The sequence below is a fragment of the Prionailurus bengalensis genome, chromosome A3, assembly GCF_016509475.1.
Source record: "Prionailurus bengalensis isolate Pbe53 chromosome A3, Fcat_Pben_1.1_paternal_pri, whole genome shotgun sequence".
Classification (NCBI taxonomy): domain Eukaryota; kingdom Metazoa; phylum Chordata; class Mammalia; order Carnivora; family Felidae; genus Prionailurus; species Prionailurus bengalensis.
The window spans coordinates 73,226,526-73,246,149 of record NC_057354.1 but is presented as its reverse complement, the minus strand read 5'-3'; the positions used below and the strand labels follow the sequence as shown (position 1 = coordinate 73,246,149).

General features: G+C 38.9%; 1 protein-coding gene across 2 annotated transcripts in view; it reads right to left on the bottom strand.

Annotated features, from left to right (window-relative positions):
• Nucleotides 1-19,624, bottom strand: part of SPTBN1 (spectrin beta, non-erythrocytic 1) — a 199,962-nt gene that overhangs the window by 141,318 nt on the left and 39,020 nt on the right. For both annotated transcript variants that reach the window (XM_043603387.1, XM_043603388.1), the window contains exon 2: nt 3,353-3,547. In XM_043603387.1, coding sequence (XP_043459322.1) covers nt 3,353-3,500 — 148 coding nt within the window. In that variant the 5' untranslated portion in view covers nt 3,501-3,547. The remainder of the gene's footprint in view (nt 1-3,352; nt 3,548-19,624) is intronic.

Below are 19,624 nucleotides of genomic sequence, written 5' to 3'. Positions count from 1 at the left end.
ACACACTATCAATACAGCACACTATAAAAAGATGAATTCCTGCAGTAATGTCCTTTGTATATCACCTCGGAGTTTCAGACTGAAATCTAGAGAAGACTCAATATGCAGAACACTTAAGAAGGACAGGAAACTTGGTATGCACATTTCTACTCACATTTCTAGTGCTCTAACCAAGATTTCCCACTTTAGAATGTGCATTTATAACAGAAATCCTACAACAGCACTGTCTCACGCTGGGCCTATCACTATACTACTTCCCTGTAAGGAACAGGAAGATATTTCTCTCCTCTCAAAATGAGGTGCCAGCCTTCCACACCACTCCCACATTAAAGTGTGTCTTTCAGATAGCTCTGTTGAGTTTGATACTTGAATTCTTACTAGACTTCAGCTGGGTCTAGATGAAATAGTCTCAGACGCCCAAGGAAATAGACCAAACATCAATACTCCACACCAGTCTGGAAATGTGATTCCCCAGACCAGCCACATCAGTATCACCTGTTAGAAATGCAAATTATCAAGCCCTATCCTGGACTTAATGAATCAGAAACTTGGGGGTTGGCCCAGCAATGAACAAGACGACCAGGTGATTCTGATGCATGCTCACATTCTAGAACCACTGTTCCAGACACTGCCGGACTGTTCTGTTACTCTTGTTTTCAACGTATAAGATTTCTTAGAGAGTTCAGAGATCTTTCTGTCCCACAGAAGTGGGAAGTCAGATAACAAGAAAATCTCCTCCAATACACAGATGGTTTTCCTGTTATTTTCTGGATTCACTGAAAGCAATTTTTTTTTCTATTTAACTTGGAGGCAACACGTTTTCTTTTCAATAACTTGTCATGGTTACTCATGGCTTCTTCTAGACCACAAGATGCATTCCTGAGCCTTTTAAAGATCTTTTTAAAAACATGTTTCAATTACTCATTATCAATACTATATACCAATATGCTTTGAATCATTTTGTATTTTACTGAATATAGAAAAATAGGTATACACTTTGGAGGCAGTCTGCCTTAGCCATTTATCAGCAGTGTGACCTTGGGCAAGCTAGTTAATCTCTCCATGCCTCAATTTCCTCATCTATACACTATAGATAATAATAATGCCCCTCATATATGGTTGTTATAGGATTAGCTGTTAATATATACAATGCATTTAGAACAGTGCCTGCACACAGTAAACACCATGTTAAGTGCTTACTATCATTAACTATAGTAGTTCAGGGACCCAGATAGCATGGAAGAAAAGCCACCCTAGGAAGTTTAAGAAAACTGACCAATACTAAGTACAGCTGGAGATATCCTCCAGAACTGCAGGAAAGACCAGATACAAAAAGCAAGAACTGCTCTACAGTTGTAAATACATCTTCTTCTTTTTTAATTTTTTTTAATGTTTATGAGAGAGAGGGAGACAGAGTGTGAGCAGGGGAGGGGCAGAAAGAGAGAGGGAGATACAGAATCTGAAGCAGGCTCCAGGCTCCAAGCTGTCAGCACAGAGCCCCACCCGGGGCTCAAATTCATGAGCTGTGAGAGCATGACCTGAGCCAAAGTCGGATACTTAAAAGACTGAGGTACCCAGGCACCCCATATTATTCTTCTTAAAAGGGAGATAATACATAGTAGCCTAGAACCAGAAAGTAAATGATTCATGATCAAAGGTAACTGGCTACCCAAATCATACTAGTCTAAAGGCTTAAATGAAGATTCAAGAAAAACAGGTAAGGGATTAAAGTACAAATCAATCCACTAGCACAAGCCAGCAGCAAGGTTTCCATAGGCTTCCATGTTAATGAATAAGCTAGAAATAAAGCTTCAATTCTAGAGTGACTATCTGGTTAATCATTCATTTATGCACTCAATCAGGCAAGCTCAAGAAAGATCATTAAATCACCACCACTCAAGAGACAAATTATTCTAAGGCAACTGAATAACCTTCCTATAGCATTTAGTTAGCTATATTCCCAGCATCCATTTCCCTCCTCCTCCTTCCTGTTATATACCAAATTTTCTAGCCAAGGAGCTCAGATGGAACTGACCCCTCTCTGCCTCACCCCACAACCCCCACGCCAGAAGTACATCCTCATTAGCTAATGTCAATCAGCGTACCCTTTTCTCTGACTCCACTGGAAGAGAGATTCTAAGGAAGGCCCATGGCCCAAGTCATGATCGATCAGGTCAGTGAGACTGATCCTAGGACATGGTAGAAGTACTGGGGCAGCGGAGGTGCTCTTTTCTCCTGGGTATCCTTACAGACGGATCTGGGACCTGGGGCAGCCATCTGGGAACTATGAGGCCAAAAAATATAGAGAAGGAAACTGGGTCCTGTGCACACCATTTAAACCCAGGAATAAGTCTTGCTTAAAGGCCAAATTTGTCTTCTATGTGATCAATACATTTTCTTTACCATTTAAACCACTTTGGGTTAGGTTTCCTTTTGCTTACAATCAAGAGAACTCTAAATGACACATGCATCATAAGCAAATTATACTATAAAGGTAAAAAATGTGAGCTATATGAACAATTAACAGTAAACTTACCTGTTAAATCATGGCTATAATTTATGTGTCATGATTAAAGACATTCAGAAAAAAAGTCATAAACGTACTTCTCTCATTTAGAAACCATTTTATTTAAAATCTCAAAGTACAGATGCAAGACCTTAAATAGACTCCACTTTGACCCTTGGTTTACATATATTCAGTACTGCTGAATCCTGATGAAACCCTGATGAAACCCTTTCCTGATTTCCAGGGCAATTCAGGGCAAGACCACTACCCACCCCAACTAGGGTTAGGGTAAAAGTGTGTTCTAAGTATTCAACAGCACCAAGAGAGTTAGAAATCACAAAGGAAGGATGTGTTCCTGCTAATTTTAGTGAATTAATGGCAAACTTACCTGTTGTAGCATTAAATATGCCCTCACCACATTAAGTTATTGCTCTTTACATCTAAAACCCTTGCATGTGATGCTAACTACTCTTGGTCAGTCAAAGTAAGAACTCTACTGTAACAAGTCAGGTCAACTAAAATATCACAGCAACTAAGCACACAGGATGATTTGTACATTTGTCTGAATACGGTACAATATGCTGCATTATTTTGAAATGTAAGAGGAGTCAAAAATAAAAGAATTCTTAATAACCTAGGGTAGCTTGAAAAAAAATCACTCAATCATTTTGGCCTTAGGATCAACAGTTCCCCAAATATGGACCTGGCTACTTTATGCAACGGTCAACTCCTAGGACATGTTTAAGTAGAGGTGAGCTGACCTTCCTGTAGAAGAGAAAGGGTGGGTGATTTTAAAGGGAACTATCAGGCCCCTGGGCTTCTGTCACAGGGCATGAGAAGACCTACCTGCCAGAGCCTTGATTCGGGACCGCTCAAAGAGCCTTGCGGAGCTGTTCTCATTGTCCCAGTCATCCACATCCCAGCGGTTGTTGACATCGCTGTACTGCTGTTGGATCTCAATGTTGTCATAGTCTGTGGCTACTGTGGTCGTCATCTTGAACTGTCTCAGCTGCTCCTCCACATCAGCTCCTTCTTACAGTTCTGTGAGAAAGAGCAAGAAAATCCTATTTAGAGGTCAAAAATGCTCTGTGCTCCCATGAAACCTACTGGGATAAAGGTAAAGTAGAATTGTAGAACAATTCCTACATGTCAAGAACAAGTTTCTGGGGTAAATCAATGCTGGTTTTGAACTTGAGCACTGCCTCATAACACGTGTGTGACCTTGGCTAGGTTATTTAACATCTCTGCGTCTCAGTTTCCCCAACCATTAAAGAGGAAAGATACTCTCCACGTTGTTCACAGGACTGAATGAGATGACACACACCCAACACAGGGTGAGTTTCTTCCCTCTTTGTAATGTTTAAGTTTTGCAGTTTTAAAGTTTTATTTAAGAACTAAGATGAACACCTAGGGCTTCTGAATGAACTCATTTACTTCTACTGTGTACCACCATAAACTATAATCTCTTAGCTTCTCCTAGAAATTCATAAAATGTTATATAAGAGAACAGATCATTTCACCTAAATATCTCATTTTCATATCAGAACTAACAGATGCCTAAGATCAAATGAAATAGTAAATGTAAGGCACCAAGGACTGTTCTGGTGCATAGGAGAGGTTCAAACAATAATGACTGCAATTATTTACATTATTGTTATTTACAAATTCTATGACCAATACCCATTTCTCAGGGACCCACCCAGGTCACAGTATTTTACAAGAACAAATAATAAACAAGAACCTAGGCCTCAACTTTTGGTCCACTGCTGTCTTCACTTTATCAAAATACCCTCAGAGAATAATGAGAAATACATTCAGCTTATATAGCTTCTTCTCTCTTCAATACAACTATGATTCATCCACTGAACTAGAATGTACTTAGGACTCACTACGTGCTCAGCACTGTTTCAGATGCTAGGGATAACAGTAAATAAGATAAAGACTCAGTTCGGGGCACCTGGGTGGCTCAGTCAGTTGAGCCTCTGACTTCAGCTCAGGTCATGATCTTGCGGTGCGTGAGTTCAAGCCCCACATTGGGTTCTGTGCTGACGGCTCAGAGCCTGGAGCCTGCTTCAGATTCTGTGTCTCCCTCCCCCTCTCTCTGTCTCTCCCCACTCATGCTCTATCTCTCTCTGTCTCAAAAATAAATAAACATTAAAAAAATAATAAAAAATAATTAAAAAAAAAGATAAGGACTCAGCTCTAGTGAAGCATATGGCATAGGAGGAGGAGCTGAACAAAAAGCACACAAGAAAAGGCAAAATAGTTGAAAAAAAAATGAAAAGTGGAGTGATACAACACAGTCAATGATCAACCACACTGTATTATAAACCTCAAAGTTGCTAAGAGACTAGATCTTATTGTTCACACCACACACACACACACACATACACACACACACGCACGGTAACTGTATCACGTGACAGAGATGTTAGCTAATGCTACAGTGGTGATCATGTTGCAATACACATATATATCAAGTCAACATGTTGTACACCTTCAACTTATATAATATTATACATCAATTATATCTCAATTTAAAAAAGAAAGAGAGGGGTGCCTGTGTGGCTCAGTCAGTTAACAGTCTGACTCTTGATTTTGGCTCAGGTCATGAACTCAAGGTTTGTGAGTTCAAGCCCCATGTCTGCTTGGGATTCTCTCTCTCCCTCTCTCTCTGCACAATGCCCCCTGCCCCCTCCCCTCAAAAATGAATGAATAAACCTTAAAAAGAGAGAGAGAGAAAATTTTGAGACTATTTGAGATTTGGTGGTCAGGAAAGTCCTCTCTGAGTCAGTATTTAAAATGAGATCTCAGTGTCAAAGAGGAACGAGTCATGCCCAGATCAGGAGCAACAGCATCCCAGGCAAAGGAGAGACTTTATGTTGAGAAGCAGGATAGCTTGTTGGGAGGAAATGAAGAGCTCAATGACCCAAATAATGACCCATCTTCGCTCAAACACAAACATTTGTATGGGAGTAAAATCCTGGATTCCCATCAGGTAGACATAATCAATTCCAACAATATAAACTTATCAGTAATTTTAAGACTTACATTAGCAACGTATTTAACCACATTTTATAAAAACATAAAAAAATTATAGAAAATTAAGCCAATAAGTATATTCTATTGATCTTACTGTTTGTTGCTTTTCACATTGAGTCATAAACCCCTTCAAAAAAAAATCAATAATGTCATGTACCATTTGACCTTGGGAGATGGTTAATTTTCATAACTATGTTAATACCAAAGACTTTAGTAAAATTCAGCCTTGGAGGATGCCATCTCTATGGGGGAAAAATGTGAAAGTGCTATGAATTACAAATTTGTGAAAGCAGAGAAAGTGCAATTCAACCCAACCCATGGTGAAATCTAAACAGTACATACCTCTCCAGATTCGTGCTGGCTATTTGGTGCCACCTGCTGACCAATGAGAACAAGCCACACCACGGCCTCTAGGGCAGCTAACAAACTGTGCTCCATCCCACCACATCGGACTCCTGAGTAAGCCCAACTAACTGCAATCCTTTCCCCTACGCAACCCTCTTCCTACCAATGACTTATCCCAAATTCAGCGACTGCTTTCCAGAAATTTCTCAACAAGCGTTAATCCTCCTCTAAGCTTTAAATAAGTCATTCAAAGCACATAAGTACGTCTTGTCCTAAAAATTCTTCTTTAATGGTGTTCTTTAATAACGTAATTTTCCCTTAAGACAAAGAGCAACGTGGGAAGCAAAAGCTCCTACTAGTTTGTGTACAAAAGAAATATTGATGCTATCACTTAATTCTTTTTTTTTTCAATTGGTTCACTTGAGTGTCTAAGAACTTGGACATCGGGGTCACTTTCTTCTTTAACATTTTCCATCTGTCCTAAGATAATATCTTTATCAAACAGCTGATTTTTCATAATGATGGAAGATGGAAGCTCCCCGCGCCCCCCGCCATACCAGGGCAATGTTAAAATGAAACATCCCAAACCCCAAAGGGCCACAGTGAAAGGGTGTTTCTAGGTTTTCAAAAACAACAACAGAGTAACCTGAGGATAAAGGGAAAGTCAGAGTCAAGGAAAGATGTGGATGAGTATGCCCATGACATGTGGATTCCAGAAAGCTCAGCACACTATAAACATTATTATCCCCCAGCCTATTTCAACAAGTGCCATTGGAGGTGTCTCTAGTAGGTTATCTATAAAGAGCTAGATTTTCCTAAGGTGCTATCAGCCATGTGACCCCACAGCCAGTGAAGTAATCTGTATTTCTTAAATGGCTGTGGGGAGATTAGGAGGAGAGAAGAAAGGAGAGCTGGCCATCTTGGAACTCTGCCTAGTGGGTCCACCATTTGGAAAGCCTGAGATGGCTATATAAGGTTGGCATGAAACAAGACACTCTCCCCTCCCAGAGAAGGTTCCTCCCTGTCTCTATGGGCTCAAGTAAGGGCCTGGATTCTCACTTGATCACCACAGCAGGAGCTCATTAAATAATCCCCAAATGAATAAAAATCAATAATATACTGGGTGCAGTAAGTAATACCCATGTTTTTGTGGCTAGGTTTGGGAAGATGGGTAAAAGTACATACCCACTTTCCCAGCCGAGAGAGAGAGAGAGAGAGAGAGAGAGAGAGAGAGAGAGAGAGAGAGAGAGAACGAACAAGGAATATATAAGAAAATGCCAAGACTTCTCAACAACGTTACTCTTCTGTAACCCTACATCCTATGAACTGGAATTTTCCAAAAGATACAAAAAAAATTCCAAAAGCTCATCATTTTCTGCTTCAATAAGAAGACAATAATTTTATTTCTTTAAATTGGCAGACCAGTTTAGATCTAGATCTAGATCTAGATCTAGAAGGCAAAGAGGTTCCTACAGCTCTTACATGTACCACTATAAGGTCACAACCATCAAGAAAAAATCCAGAACATTACCATTCCAAGTTTTAGTAGTATTCCATTAGTTCACCTCTTTATTGATTAAACTTCTGTAAGTCAGTATCTCTCAAAGCCCAGAAGGAAAATACCATATCTGTTAATTTTCCGAGATGCCAAATCTGTTTTCCATGTGACACAGGTATTAGATAAATGTACAGGTTTTTGTTTCTTATGGTTATCTCCAAGTTTCCTTCCACTGCCCTCTTCTGTTACTGTACAAAATCTCCCTTGGTGATGTTACCCACTCCCCAAGCTTTGGCTCCTTCCCTATGTTGACTGCTGCTCCCTGGACAGCTAAGTGCTAAAGATCACCAGGTCAGTGTCTAAAACTAAACCCCTAGTTCCTCCCTGCAGACCCTGTTTCCCTTCCATCACTCCCTCACTAAATGCCACCTTCCTTTTTTCCAGTTACCTCACCCTGCAGTCCCCATCTCCCCCTCTCCTCCCATCTTCAGCCCCCAAGGCTGCTGGTACCCCCTGAAAATCCCAAGAGTTAGCTTAAGCAACAGTTTCTTCTTTTTCCAGCAACTCACCTCCAATTTTAACCCCTAACCCTTTCCCCTACATTGCCAACAGAGGGAACTTTCTCAAATGTAAGTCCAATCATTTCATTCCTGTGACTAAACCCACCAATGTCCACCCCTTCAAATATGCCCAGAAACCTTTGAAGAGAAATGTGACTCTTCATGAGGGAGCTCTGACCAGCTCTCCAGCCTGGTTTCAATATTACTCTTCTAAGCTCTTGTAGCTCCTGAAAAAAAAAGTCAAGCTCTTGACTTACCAACAGGCTACCTGGAAACAGCTTTCTCCTCTTCCCACAAATCCTAGCTTAGGTATCACTTCATCCAGGAAGCTATCTCTTATCAGTTACCACCATTAGCTCCTGGTCTGAATTAAGACCACCTTAGATAAGCCTGCACAAGCCTGGGAGGGAGCTCCCAGACAACTTATACACCACTGACGTATCACTTACCATACCATTATAAGACTGTTTCAAAATTACAAAACTTCTAGTTACTTACTGTTAATAGGCCATAGGCTCTCAAGGTCACGTTCCCATCTTACTGTCCTTGTATCTTCTCAACTCTTAGTGGAGTGCGTGGAAACATTAAGTGCTTGCTAATTATTTATTTGTGGCTGGCTAGGTGGGTGGGAGACCGGTAGATGGAGGTCTGGAAGGTGAGGCAGATGTTACCTTCTTGACAGAGGCAATGTCAATTCAAGCTGCCATGCTGGTACCATCTCATCAGTCACAAAGGCCAAAATACATACTATTCTGAGCTATACAGATCTTCTAGGCATTCTGCTTTTAAGGAGGTCACAATTTTAGACTAGGCTGTTAATAAACATGAACAGATTTAATAAGGTACGTCCCCATGTACATTTTGAAATTTATGTTTCCCTTTTTAATTTAGTTTTTATCCACTAAAAGAATTTATTTTTTGTCTGAACTATTCAGATTTTACAAAGTAACAAGTAGAGAATAAATGGGATTTTCACTGGTAACACACACATACACACACACACACACACACCCCTCCTTAATACTCAATTTTTAAAATTTTATTTGAGAGAGAGAGAGAGAGAGAGAGAAGGGCAGAGGGAGAGGAAAGAGAATCTTAAGTAGGCTCCATGCTGAGCTTCAATGTGGGGCTTGATCCCACGACCCTGGGATCATGACCTGAGCCGAAATCAAGAGTTGAATGATCAGGGGAATGAACAACCCAGGTGCCCCTTTAATGCCCAATTTTATATTAAATGCTCTAATAAATTAAATGAAAATGAAAAAAAGGTAACTAACAGTTGCCAATTCTTTTTGAAGATGAAAACCATATGCTAACAATTATTTTGGCAGAATCCATAGACTCAAATGTTCTGCAAACACTAAAAACCCTCCCACTTACTCCTAAAAGAGTTGACAAAGCATACAATGGATTTCTGGTATGCTATCTTTAAAAACAATTCTCCTCAGGTACTTTGAAGAGACAAAACTGTGTGTCTGACAATTTCCAGGAAGAGACCCAGGAGAGTTCTGCCTCCATCCTCTCAACTATAAAATATCCACAGAAAGTAAGGCAGTCACACCCTGTTTGCAATGTGCCCATTGAGTCATTCTGCAGCATGAATAAAACAGCCAACAAAAAGGCATATCTGCAAGAAACCACATCTAGAACCAAAGTGAAGGATAAACCCAGCTAACCTATTGTTATTCAGGTTCATGGAGTTAGTTTCACAATAAGTCCCAAGACATCATCTTAAGTATTCAGAGTTCTCTGCTCACAAAACCAAGACATAAATGATAAGTTCTAGTGTGATAGCTAACAAAGTCACATACCCAGTTCCAGTCCTTTATAGAAGTATCATTCACTTCCTTTTTTTTTTTTTAAATAAGCTCTATGCCCAACATTGGGCTTGAACTCATAACCTTGAGATCCAGAGTCATGCTCTACCAACTGAGCCAGCCAGCCACCCCAGTATCATTCACTTTTAAAATGACCAGTTTTGGGAATGCAAGCTGGTGCAGCCACTCTGGAAAACAGTATGGAGGTTCCTCAAAAAACTAAAAATAGAACTACCCTAAGACCCAGCAATTGCACTATTAGGCATTTATCCACAGGATACAGGTGTGCTGTTTTGAAGAGACACATGCACCCCCATGTTTATAGCAGCACTATCAACACATATATATATATATATATATATATATATGTGTGTGTGTGTGTGTGTATATATGTGTGTATATATATATGTGTATATATATATGTGTATATATATATGTATGTGTATATATATATATGTATGTGTATATATATATACACACATACATACTCCATTGTGTGTGTGTGTACACACACACACACACACACACACACAATGGAGTATTACTCAGCAATCAAAAAGAATGAAATCTTGCCATTTGCAAATATGTGGATGGAACTGGAGGGTATTATGCTAAGTGAAATTAGTCAGAGAAAGACAAAAATCATATGACTTCACTCATATGGGGACCCTAAGAGACAAAACAGACAAACATAAGGGAAGGGAAATAAAAATAATATAAAAACAGGGAGAAGGACAAAACAGAAGAGACTCATAAACATGGAGAACAAACTGAGGGTTACTGGAGGAGTTGTGGGAGGGGGGATGGGCTAAATGGGTAAGGGGCACTAAGGAATCTACTCCTGAAATCATTGTTGCACTATATGCTAATTTGGATGTAAATTTTTAAAAATAAAATATAAAATTAAAAAAATAAAAATAAATAAAATCACCAGTTTACTTGCTGCTTTACAGGCATACACCAACTATACAAAAAGCATGATTCAGTTATACAAACAAACAATTCATAGAATCAGGCCATTTTGAGAGGGAGGTATGCTCAGATACATGTTTAATAACTACCCATCATTAACAAAGGTGGTCTTCAAATACTTTATACTAACTTCTGTCTGTTTTATTTATCAGTGACAGAATAGGTTAAAATCTCCCACTGTGACTGTGGATTTATCAGATTTTCCTTGTAATTCCCTGGATACATACAAATACAAATCATATCTATTTTGTCTTCTTGGTGGGCTAATAACATGGAAATAGTCCATTTTCTCCCTAGTCACACATTAACTCTACTTCTTTGATAGTAATATTTACCTGGTATATTTTTTCCATTCCACTCTTACCTTCTATAGTCATTTTGTTTTAGGTTTTAGTTATGCCTCTTATTTTTAAAATCTAATCCAAGAGTTTCTGTCACTTTGTGGACAAATATAATCCATTTATGTTTATTAGGATTACAGCCATATATGACATTTCAACCAACTTGTTTTCTATCTTAATTAAAGAAATGGGGGACCTGGGGCCCAAAGAGTTAAACAACTGGACCATGTCACAGCTGTGAGCCCAACATCCATAGTATCTTTGTCACCTCTGAATCCTGAGCCATAACTCAATCTAATTTTTAAAATGCAGAGAGCTGACGAGTTTAACAACCAAAGAAAATGCTAATAATACTTAAAATAGCTTAATTTTCATGCTGGCTTACTTTATGTGAGCATAGTGCTTTACTTAACTTTTTCATTCAGTCCTTCCCAGGAAACCTTTGAGGAAGATATCATTATTAGTCCTACTTTATTATTTATTTATTTTTTTTAAAGTAATCTCTACACCCAACATGGGGCTTGAACTCATAACCCCAAGATCAAGAGTTGCACACTCTACTGATTGAGCCAGCCAGGCACCCCTATGAGCCCTATGAATAAACTAAGGCTTTACTCCAGGTAGCAGAGCAAGGAAAAGAAGAAGCCAAGGGGATCTGAACCCAGTATATAGGACTCCCTAGCCCATGTTTTAAATGAATGACTTAGCCTACATTTTGAAGCACAAACCTTTAATAGTGGTCTATATCAAAAAATATCTAATGGACTCAAGGTTCTTAAATAAATTAGGAAATAGATTAGCCCTCTTCAAAGTCTAATTAACTACTTAAGGCAGCAAGTGACCTAAATGGGCCTCCAAAATTGTGCATTCTCAATGGAGGTGATATTCCTCCCAAAGAGTGAAAATTCATTTTGGGAATGGGGGGAAAATACTCTTTCCAATGTTAAGTACAGAGATATGGAGTATTTGTAGTATTAAAATTTCATGGATGGAAGATTGGGGGAAAAATGTCTAAAAGACTCCTGGTAGAGAAAAGGAATAATGAAAAAAAGGTTAAAAAGCACCATCCAAGCTAAGAGAAAACATGAATCACTTTTAAGTAAATGAAGACCTGAAGGCAGCCACAGAAGACAGGAAGACGAAGAACAATTTTTTTTTTTGTAGAAAGGATTAGAATTTCATATACCAAAGGTCCTATTCATCATGTTTCTGATGTAAAAATTCACAGTGGGCTACTCTTCCCAAACACTAATGTATGTGCTTTAGAGAAATGATGATGGTTAAGCCACCTTCTCCCTACAACATTCTAAGAGTAAAAAGCACCTATCACAAACCTTCTGCTATAGACTGAATGTGTCCCCCCAACAATTCACGTTAAATTGTAATGCCCAATATGGTGGTACTGGGAGGTGGGGTTTGAGGGAGGTGATTAGTGTCCTTATAGAACAGACACAGAGTATAACCTCACTCATTCTTCCAGGAGAGGTTACAGAAATGTGATAGCCATCTATGAACTAGGAAGCGGGTCCTCATCAGACACCAAATCTGCCAGCACCCTGATCTTGGACCTTCCAGGCTCCACAACCATGAGAAATAAATGTCTGCTGTTTATCTGTGGTATTTTTTTTATCGCAGCTCAAAGGGACTTCATTCCCAATATTTAGAAATAACCTCTTTCCTACACAAGTAAAAGATGCCCCAAAAAGGCTGATACTTAGTTTTATGAACAAAGTCCTAGGAACAAATTTTATTTTATTTTATTTTATTTTTTTCAAGGTTTATTTATTTTTGGGACAGAGAGAGACAGAGCATGAACGGGGGAGGGGCAGAGAGAGAGGGAGACACAGAATCGGAAACAGGCTCCAGGCTCCGAGCCATCAGCCCAGAGCCTGACACGGGGCTCGAACTCACGGACTGCGAGATCGTGACCTGGCTGAAGTTGGACGTTTAACCGACTGCGCCACCCAGGCGCCCCTCAAATTTTATTTTCTAACATGGGCACGTGAAGCCAGGCTCTACTATTTGGAGGAGGAAATTTCCTTTCCTTATTGTAAAGGAAATTAATTATTTTAAAACATTTCACTAGCAAGCAATACATTGACCATAATTCATTTTATCTTAAAGCAATCTATTTAAAAAGTCCATCACTATGGCTTAACAATTTATATTACACAATGACCAACAACAGATTTCTACAACAAGGAGGAGTATAATGTAGGGGGGGAAACAAGGCATTGCTGTGACCTTCCTCTATTTTTTAGGGTAAGCTGCACAAAAACCAGTGGAATTATAAACAGAATTATTATTTGACCATTTTAAATGAAAGAAAAATTCTTAATACACTGAATAGAAATTTATCCTCTTTTACTATTTGTAAATGAAATTTTTAAACAAAGTACCTAATTTATTTTCTCTGCCTACCTATGATATCACCCAATTCTAAATATAAATCTGCAAGCCCTGAAGGTTTTTTAGACTAGCTTTATTTTGAAAACAGATCTAGACTAAGATTTTTTATTTTGAAAACAAAAGATTTTTTATTTAGAAAGAAAGCTTTTGCCATGTCTACCTAATATGCCTCAAAATCACTTAACTTGAATCAAACAAACAAAAAAAATAATACAATAATTTCTACTAAACATATGGCTATCTTTATCGGCAGCTAAAGACCAAACTTCTTTTTGTCTCCTTACAGAGAGAAGCAATTAAAACTGAAATCATTAACTCAATACAGACCTAACACCACGATCTGATATGATAGCCAGTGTGGGATTTCTGAGCCATTAGAAGTAACTATTTTGGTCTTACCCTTATTCCCAGACAGTTTTAAATTACATTAGAATATAGGCCTAATGGCACTGCTGCCAAAGTGCTGATCCTGAATTTCAGTAAGTTTGGCATTTCACTGCCTTATTTGAGAAATTTCCTAAGTCAGTATCATGTGCGCCTAACCGGAACAATAGAGGAGCAATAATGTGCTTTCTATTTGGAAAGCAGAGTTTTCCTTCTAGAGTAGCCCATTGCCAAAATCCTCTGCAAATCTATCAAGCGAAAATGAGTACCTCTATTTCCTGGAATAGTGATCAAATGAAGGAAATATATAAAATGGCAATGAAAAACAACACTATGGGAAATGATGAATGAGGCACACATACCCTAAGCTCCACGAGGGCCAGGATCCTCTCTGTTCTGCTTATTTTTATACCGCCAACACCAGCATCAGACTTAAGCCACAGCAGGTGCTCAAAAACAATTATGAATTAAAATGGCAGGTGCCAGGAGCAGTGTTAACTCCAGAGCAATTCTGAAACACAATGCTTTTTTCTGCCTAAATCAAATGTATCTTGGACCCCAATAAAATTCTCATTGTTACATACGTGGGAACCTTCTCTTCACTCAGTTTCATTTAGAAAAGGATCAGTTTTTACGAGAAGTTTGCTTTCAAATGTTACAAAATAAGACAGATCATATTTGAATAGGAATGGAGCAATCACTAATTTCACAATCTCATCTGGGATAAATAAATACATGTATCTTAATACGTAATGTTTTAAGAATCATTTCCCTTTGCAAAATGACCAAAACCCTAGGCTTGTCTAATACCCAAATTTCCAAAGGTTTAAATATCTCTAGTTAAGTTTTCTCAGAGAGAAGTTCAAACAATTTTCGTTGCTCAGGTTAATACTTTGGCAACAAGCCTTTCCCTATGTATGCCTGGTGAATGTTTCCCAAAGCTACTTAGAAATCTGTAACCTTTCATATGAACAAAATGAGTAAAGGTTGGGCTATGATACTTGAAAAGGAGAATTGACATTAATTTCAGAAAATAACATTCAAATAATTGCCGTTTTAATATGATCAAACCTCTATTACTAAAATTTGTTTAGAACTGATCAATTTGAAAAACTTAAAAAAAAATAACAACGTTTAACAATTAATACAGGCTGAACTCCATTAGAATTCTGCACGTTACTTTCAAAAGCTTGATTCCAAAGGAGCTCAGTATCAACTTTGGTAACAAAGGTCAGTTAAAGTAAATGTGGAGATCCATTTTGGATTTCTAGGATATTTAAACGTTGATATATGAGAAAAAGGAGTCACAGTGTTTGAACTGTTTCCTCAAGTTCAGAATGACAGAGAAACTCTCTGATATATAACTAAGAGCATGCATTTCATCATAGGAGACCAAACACAAGTACATCTACCACAGGGCCAGACCCTAACCTGACCGACTGAGTCAGCTCAGCACCCCACACCAAACTTCTCACAAAGGCCAAGATTAAAGCATGGCCTACCCAAAGCTACAGGGGCATGGGCCTGCAATTCAAATTTGCTATTGCTCAAATCACTTCAAAATGAAAATAAGGTCTCAGCTGGTGAAGTCCTTAATCAGGTTCAAGAGCAAAGGAAACCAGCAACTTTCCTTGTTCCCCCCAACAGCAGAAAATAGGCTTAAAAGAACAAGAACTAGAGCATCCAGAGCATTCCCTTTAAAAGCTCCCTATTGATATGATTTTGGAAACTGCATTTTTGAACTCCTCGCCTGAACAAAATCAAGCCTAGACTTTTATCTCTTTGAAATATGTTATTAATAAACCAGTTTTCTACTTCCCAAAATACCTACAACATAACATGCACTTTGTTTTTCCTGCTTCCAAATGCTTTCAAATAAGTTAGTTACTTCTTCTGCCAAACTCAGCAACAGAGTGAAGAATGAACAGGATGGTAGGGTAAATTAGAGAACTGGAGGCAATAAATCCTGTTAGCATTCTATGATCCTGTGCAGAGAGAAAATCAGGGGGCAGAAAATCAGGGGGTGACTGGATATTTAGGGATGTCTGAGTGAACTCTGACGCTGTCTTTCCTGCCATCAAACGCTAATGCCGATTCGAAAAGATTCCTGTAATTAAGGGAAGTTTACTAATCTCATTAGCAACAGAGCTACTATCTCTCAGTAACTCGTGATTTTAAAGACTGGGACAACAGAACCAGGTCAGCCTAAACATTACTTTCTCTAGGAAGCTCTTCTGAAGCTCCCAGTCCCAACCCATGGCCTCCTATTATATGCTCTTGTTGGTATCTTTTCCTCATGGCACATACCTATAGCATTTAAGAATTATATGTGTAATTATTTGTTAAATAACTATCTCACCTTCTATACTATACTCTCCATGAGTAGGGCATCTCTCTTTTTTATCAATGTATGCGTAGATATAATACCTAGCACATAGCAGATAATAAACATTTAATAAATAAACTTAAAAAAAATTTTCACCTTCCACGAGTATTATAAGCACTTTCCCTATGAAATCTGCTGTATCAAAGAAAAAAAAAATGTCCAGTGTATTGAATGGTAAATTTTTTCAAATGAAAGCAAAACTCAAACAAAATCTGAATAAACTCCTAAGTGATCAAGAATTATCTGCATAATTTTACTATATTTACATTAAAACTTTTAACTTCCCTGACTGACCAAGAAGAAAAACTTCAAATGACAACTTCAACTTCAAATTACAGAGGTTAATTTCCTCAGTAAAAACTGCACTGTCGGCTGAAGAGCCATAGTCAAAGGGTGCCAAGTCAAAGATGAAAAGTGTGGTGGGTCAGGTCCATAACCCAGGGCCCAGACAGAAAGTATACCTAGAAACCTCAGAAAGTATATTTAGCACAGTGAAGGACATCAGACAAAGAAGAGACTCAAAACTGTTCAAAAACACAATCGGTACTCCATTTTAAGTACCCAAAGTTGGAAGAGGTGAAAACTGAAAGCATTCCAAAGAAAATGTGGTAAGCTCAGGGGCACCTGGGTGGTGCAGTCGGTTGAGGGTCCGACTCTTGGTTTCGGCTCAGGTCATAATCTCACAGTTCATGAGTTCCAGCCCCACATCAGGCTCTGCATTGATGGTGTGGATTCTTTTGTGATTCAGATTCTGTCTCTCCTTCTCTCTGCCCTCCCCCACTTGTGCACTCAGGCACACGCGCTCTCTCTCTCTCTCAAATAAATAATTAAACTTAAAAAAAAAGATTTTTAGAAAATGTGGTAAGCTCAACATGAAGTGCCAGCAAAAGACAGTACAAACATGGGTGGCTTGGTTGTTAGAAATGAAGTCATCACCCCAGAGCACTGACCAACTCTAGAGTGCTGAGAAGCGGGTAGCCAGGTTGGAAGACACCTGGAAGTCCAGGCCCAGGAGCCAGGACCTCACAGGGGAACAAGTCTTAGAGGGACAGTCGGCATCTACCCTTAAGAAGAGCTTCAGGAGCTCTCATGTGGGCACTGGCACAAACTCCTTGGCAGACAGGGAGCAACAAATTCATAGTGACTCAGGGTTAGAAGGCACTTTCTAACAACTAGAGCTCTCCAAAAAATGCAGAGGGTTGGCCAGAGAGCAGGGAGCTCACCTTATCACCAGCAGTTCACACAGGGTGGGGGAAGTACCATATGACAGGGAAGCTACAGAGGAAACCAAGTACTGTGTGGGAAGCTGGGCTACATGAATGCTAAGATCCCTTCCAACCAGCAGGCCCCTAGGATTTGGTTAACCACAAAGTATTTACCATTCTTACAACCAGTACACTGTAGTAATAGTACAGTACTCAGAACTTAGTTCCCAAGGTATGCACGATACTCTCTCTTGGATGGGCCTTAAAGGATATTTCAAGAGAATGACTTTGCCATTCCTATTTTTAACATGATCTCTGTTACCTTAATTATAGCCATTCTTTGTGTTTCCATATAAGGAAAGTATTTGCATTGTCTTTAAAACAAAAGTATTCTTCTGCAAACATTTATAAATATTTTCATTGAGTTGCACAACCCCAGTAGAAAAAAAAATTGGCAAACAGTTTTGAAACTGGTTTTTACTTTTTTTTTTTTTTTTAAGAGAGAGTGTGAGAAGGGAAGAGAGGCAGTGGGGAAGAGAGAGAGAGAGAGAGAGAGCGAGCAACAGAGAATACCAAGCAGGCTCCATAGTCAATGCAGAGCCTGATGAGGGGCTAGATCCCATGACCCTGGGTTCATGACCTGGGCTGAAATCAAGAGTTGGATGCTCAATTGACTAAGCCACCCAGGTTTAGTCATTTTGATGAAAACATTAAAGTGCACCACTGAAAATATTTATCAAAACAATTATTTTATTAGGCAACTTTATACTTTTATTAATACCATAATGTACCAAGTAAAACCTATGTTCATTAAAAAAAACCTTTATTTAATTAGAAAATACTGCCTATGCTGGCATAACATCTCTGTGACCCAAAGCATATTATTGAGTCTGGGACGGTTCTTTGCAAAATGTAGAGACATTCCTGATACTTAAATGTATGTATAAAAGTTTTTATTTAATAAAGTCAGAATGTCAGAATATAAAACAGCTTGTGATTCATAAACCCTCTGTTTACACTGCTTAAATGAAAACCTCTCTTTACTTCTTCAGTTTTGGGAGAAGGGTGCTGCATTTCAAATAGATTCCTTAAGAAAATTACTCTGTGATCCCCCCGATCAGATTTTAAATTCATCAGTCCCACCTACTGTACTTAAAAGTCAATGGACACATATCCAGTATCCAGAATTGGTCATTTCCAGCTAAGTCCTGACATAACGAGAGTGACAAACCAGATCAAATAACCAAGGTACCAAATCAGCTAGAGAACTGGTTTTGCTATGGCTGTTTTAAATGCAGTTCCTAGATGTGTCCTTTTCTCACCCGTTTTCTAGAGGCAGATCACGACTGCACCATAACATTTCTGAAAAAAGTGAATACATTTGGAAGCATTAAGAAAGTGTGGGAAAACTTCACTGTAATCATACTCAGCTATGGGATGATGAAGAATTAGTCATTTAGCAGCTTTTCTGCCAGAAGTTGGCTGGTTTTGCTTTCTGATGATGTACATGTGTTTTTGATACTGCCATTTTGCTCAAAAAGGGTTGATATGTTCAAAGACTAGGAATGAGACACCTGTTTGTGAGAGCAAGGATCAAAATGGTGACTTACAAGAATGGTCATTGCCATACTTACGGAGATTTCTTGCCTGTAAGCCTTGGATACTTTTAAATTCTGCTAAATCCCTCAGACCCTCCAGGGGGAAGGAGTAGGCAGCCAGTGTCAGAGATTTGTTTAAAACACATCTTGCCTCACTGGAAGACAACAGGGAGGGTATTGATCTGCTTAGTTTGCTCTGACTGCAAAGGCACTAAGCAGGTGGGCAGAGACCCCTCACATTATGGAAGGCAGCCAATGGTTTACACAGTCTACTAAAAACTGGCCAAGTTCCCATGAGATCCTTCTATCTTCAAATGGAGCATGCAAAGAAATGGAGTATAAGACATCAAAATGGAGACTCCAGTCTTGGGGGCAGGTGGGACTTGTTGACCAGGATCCAAAAATGCCTTTTTTTTTTTTTTTTTTTATTAATCAGCTCAGTAAAGTATGCTCTACAGGGCAAGAAGATTTTTTTAACTTAGCAATCGCTGACCAGAAGACTAAAACATACCCCACTGTTAAAACCCCTCTCCGTGTAAAATCTAGAGTGACTACTGTGCC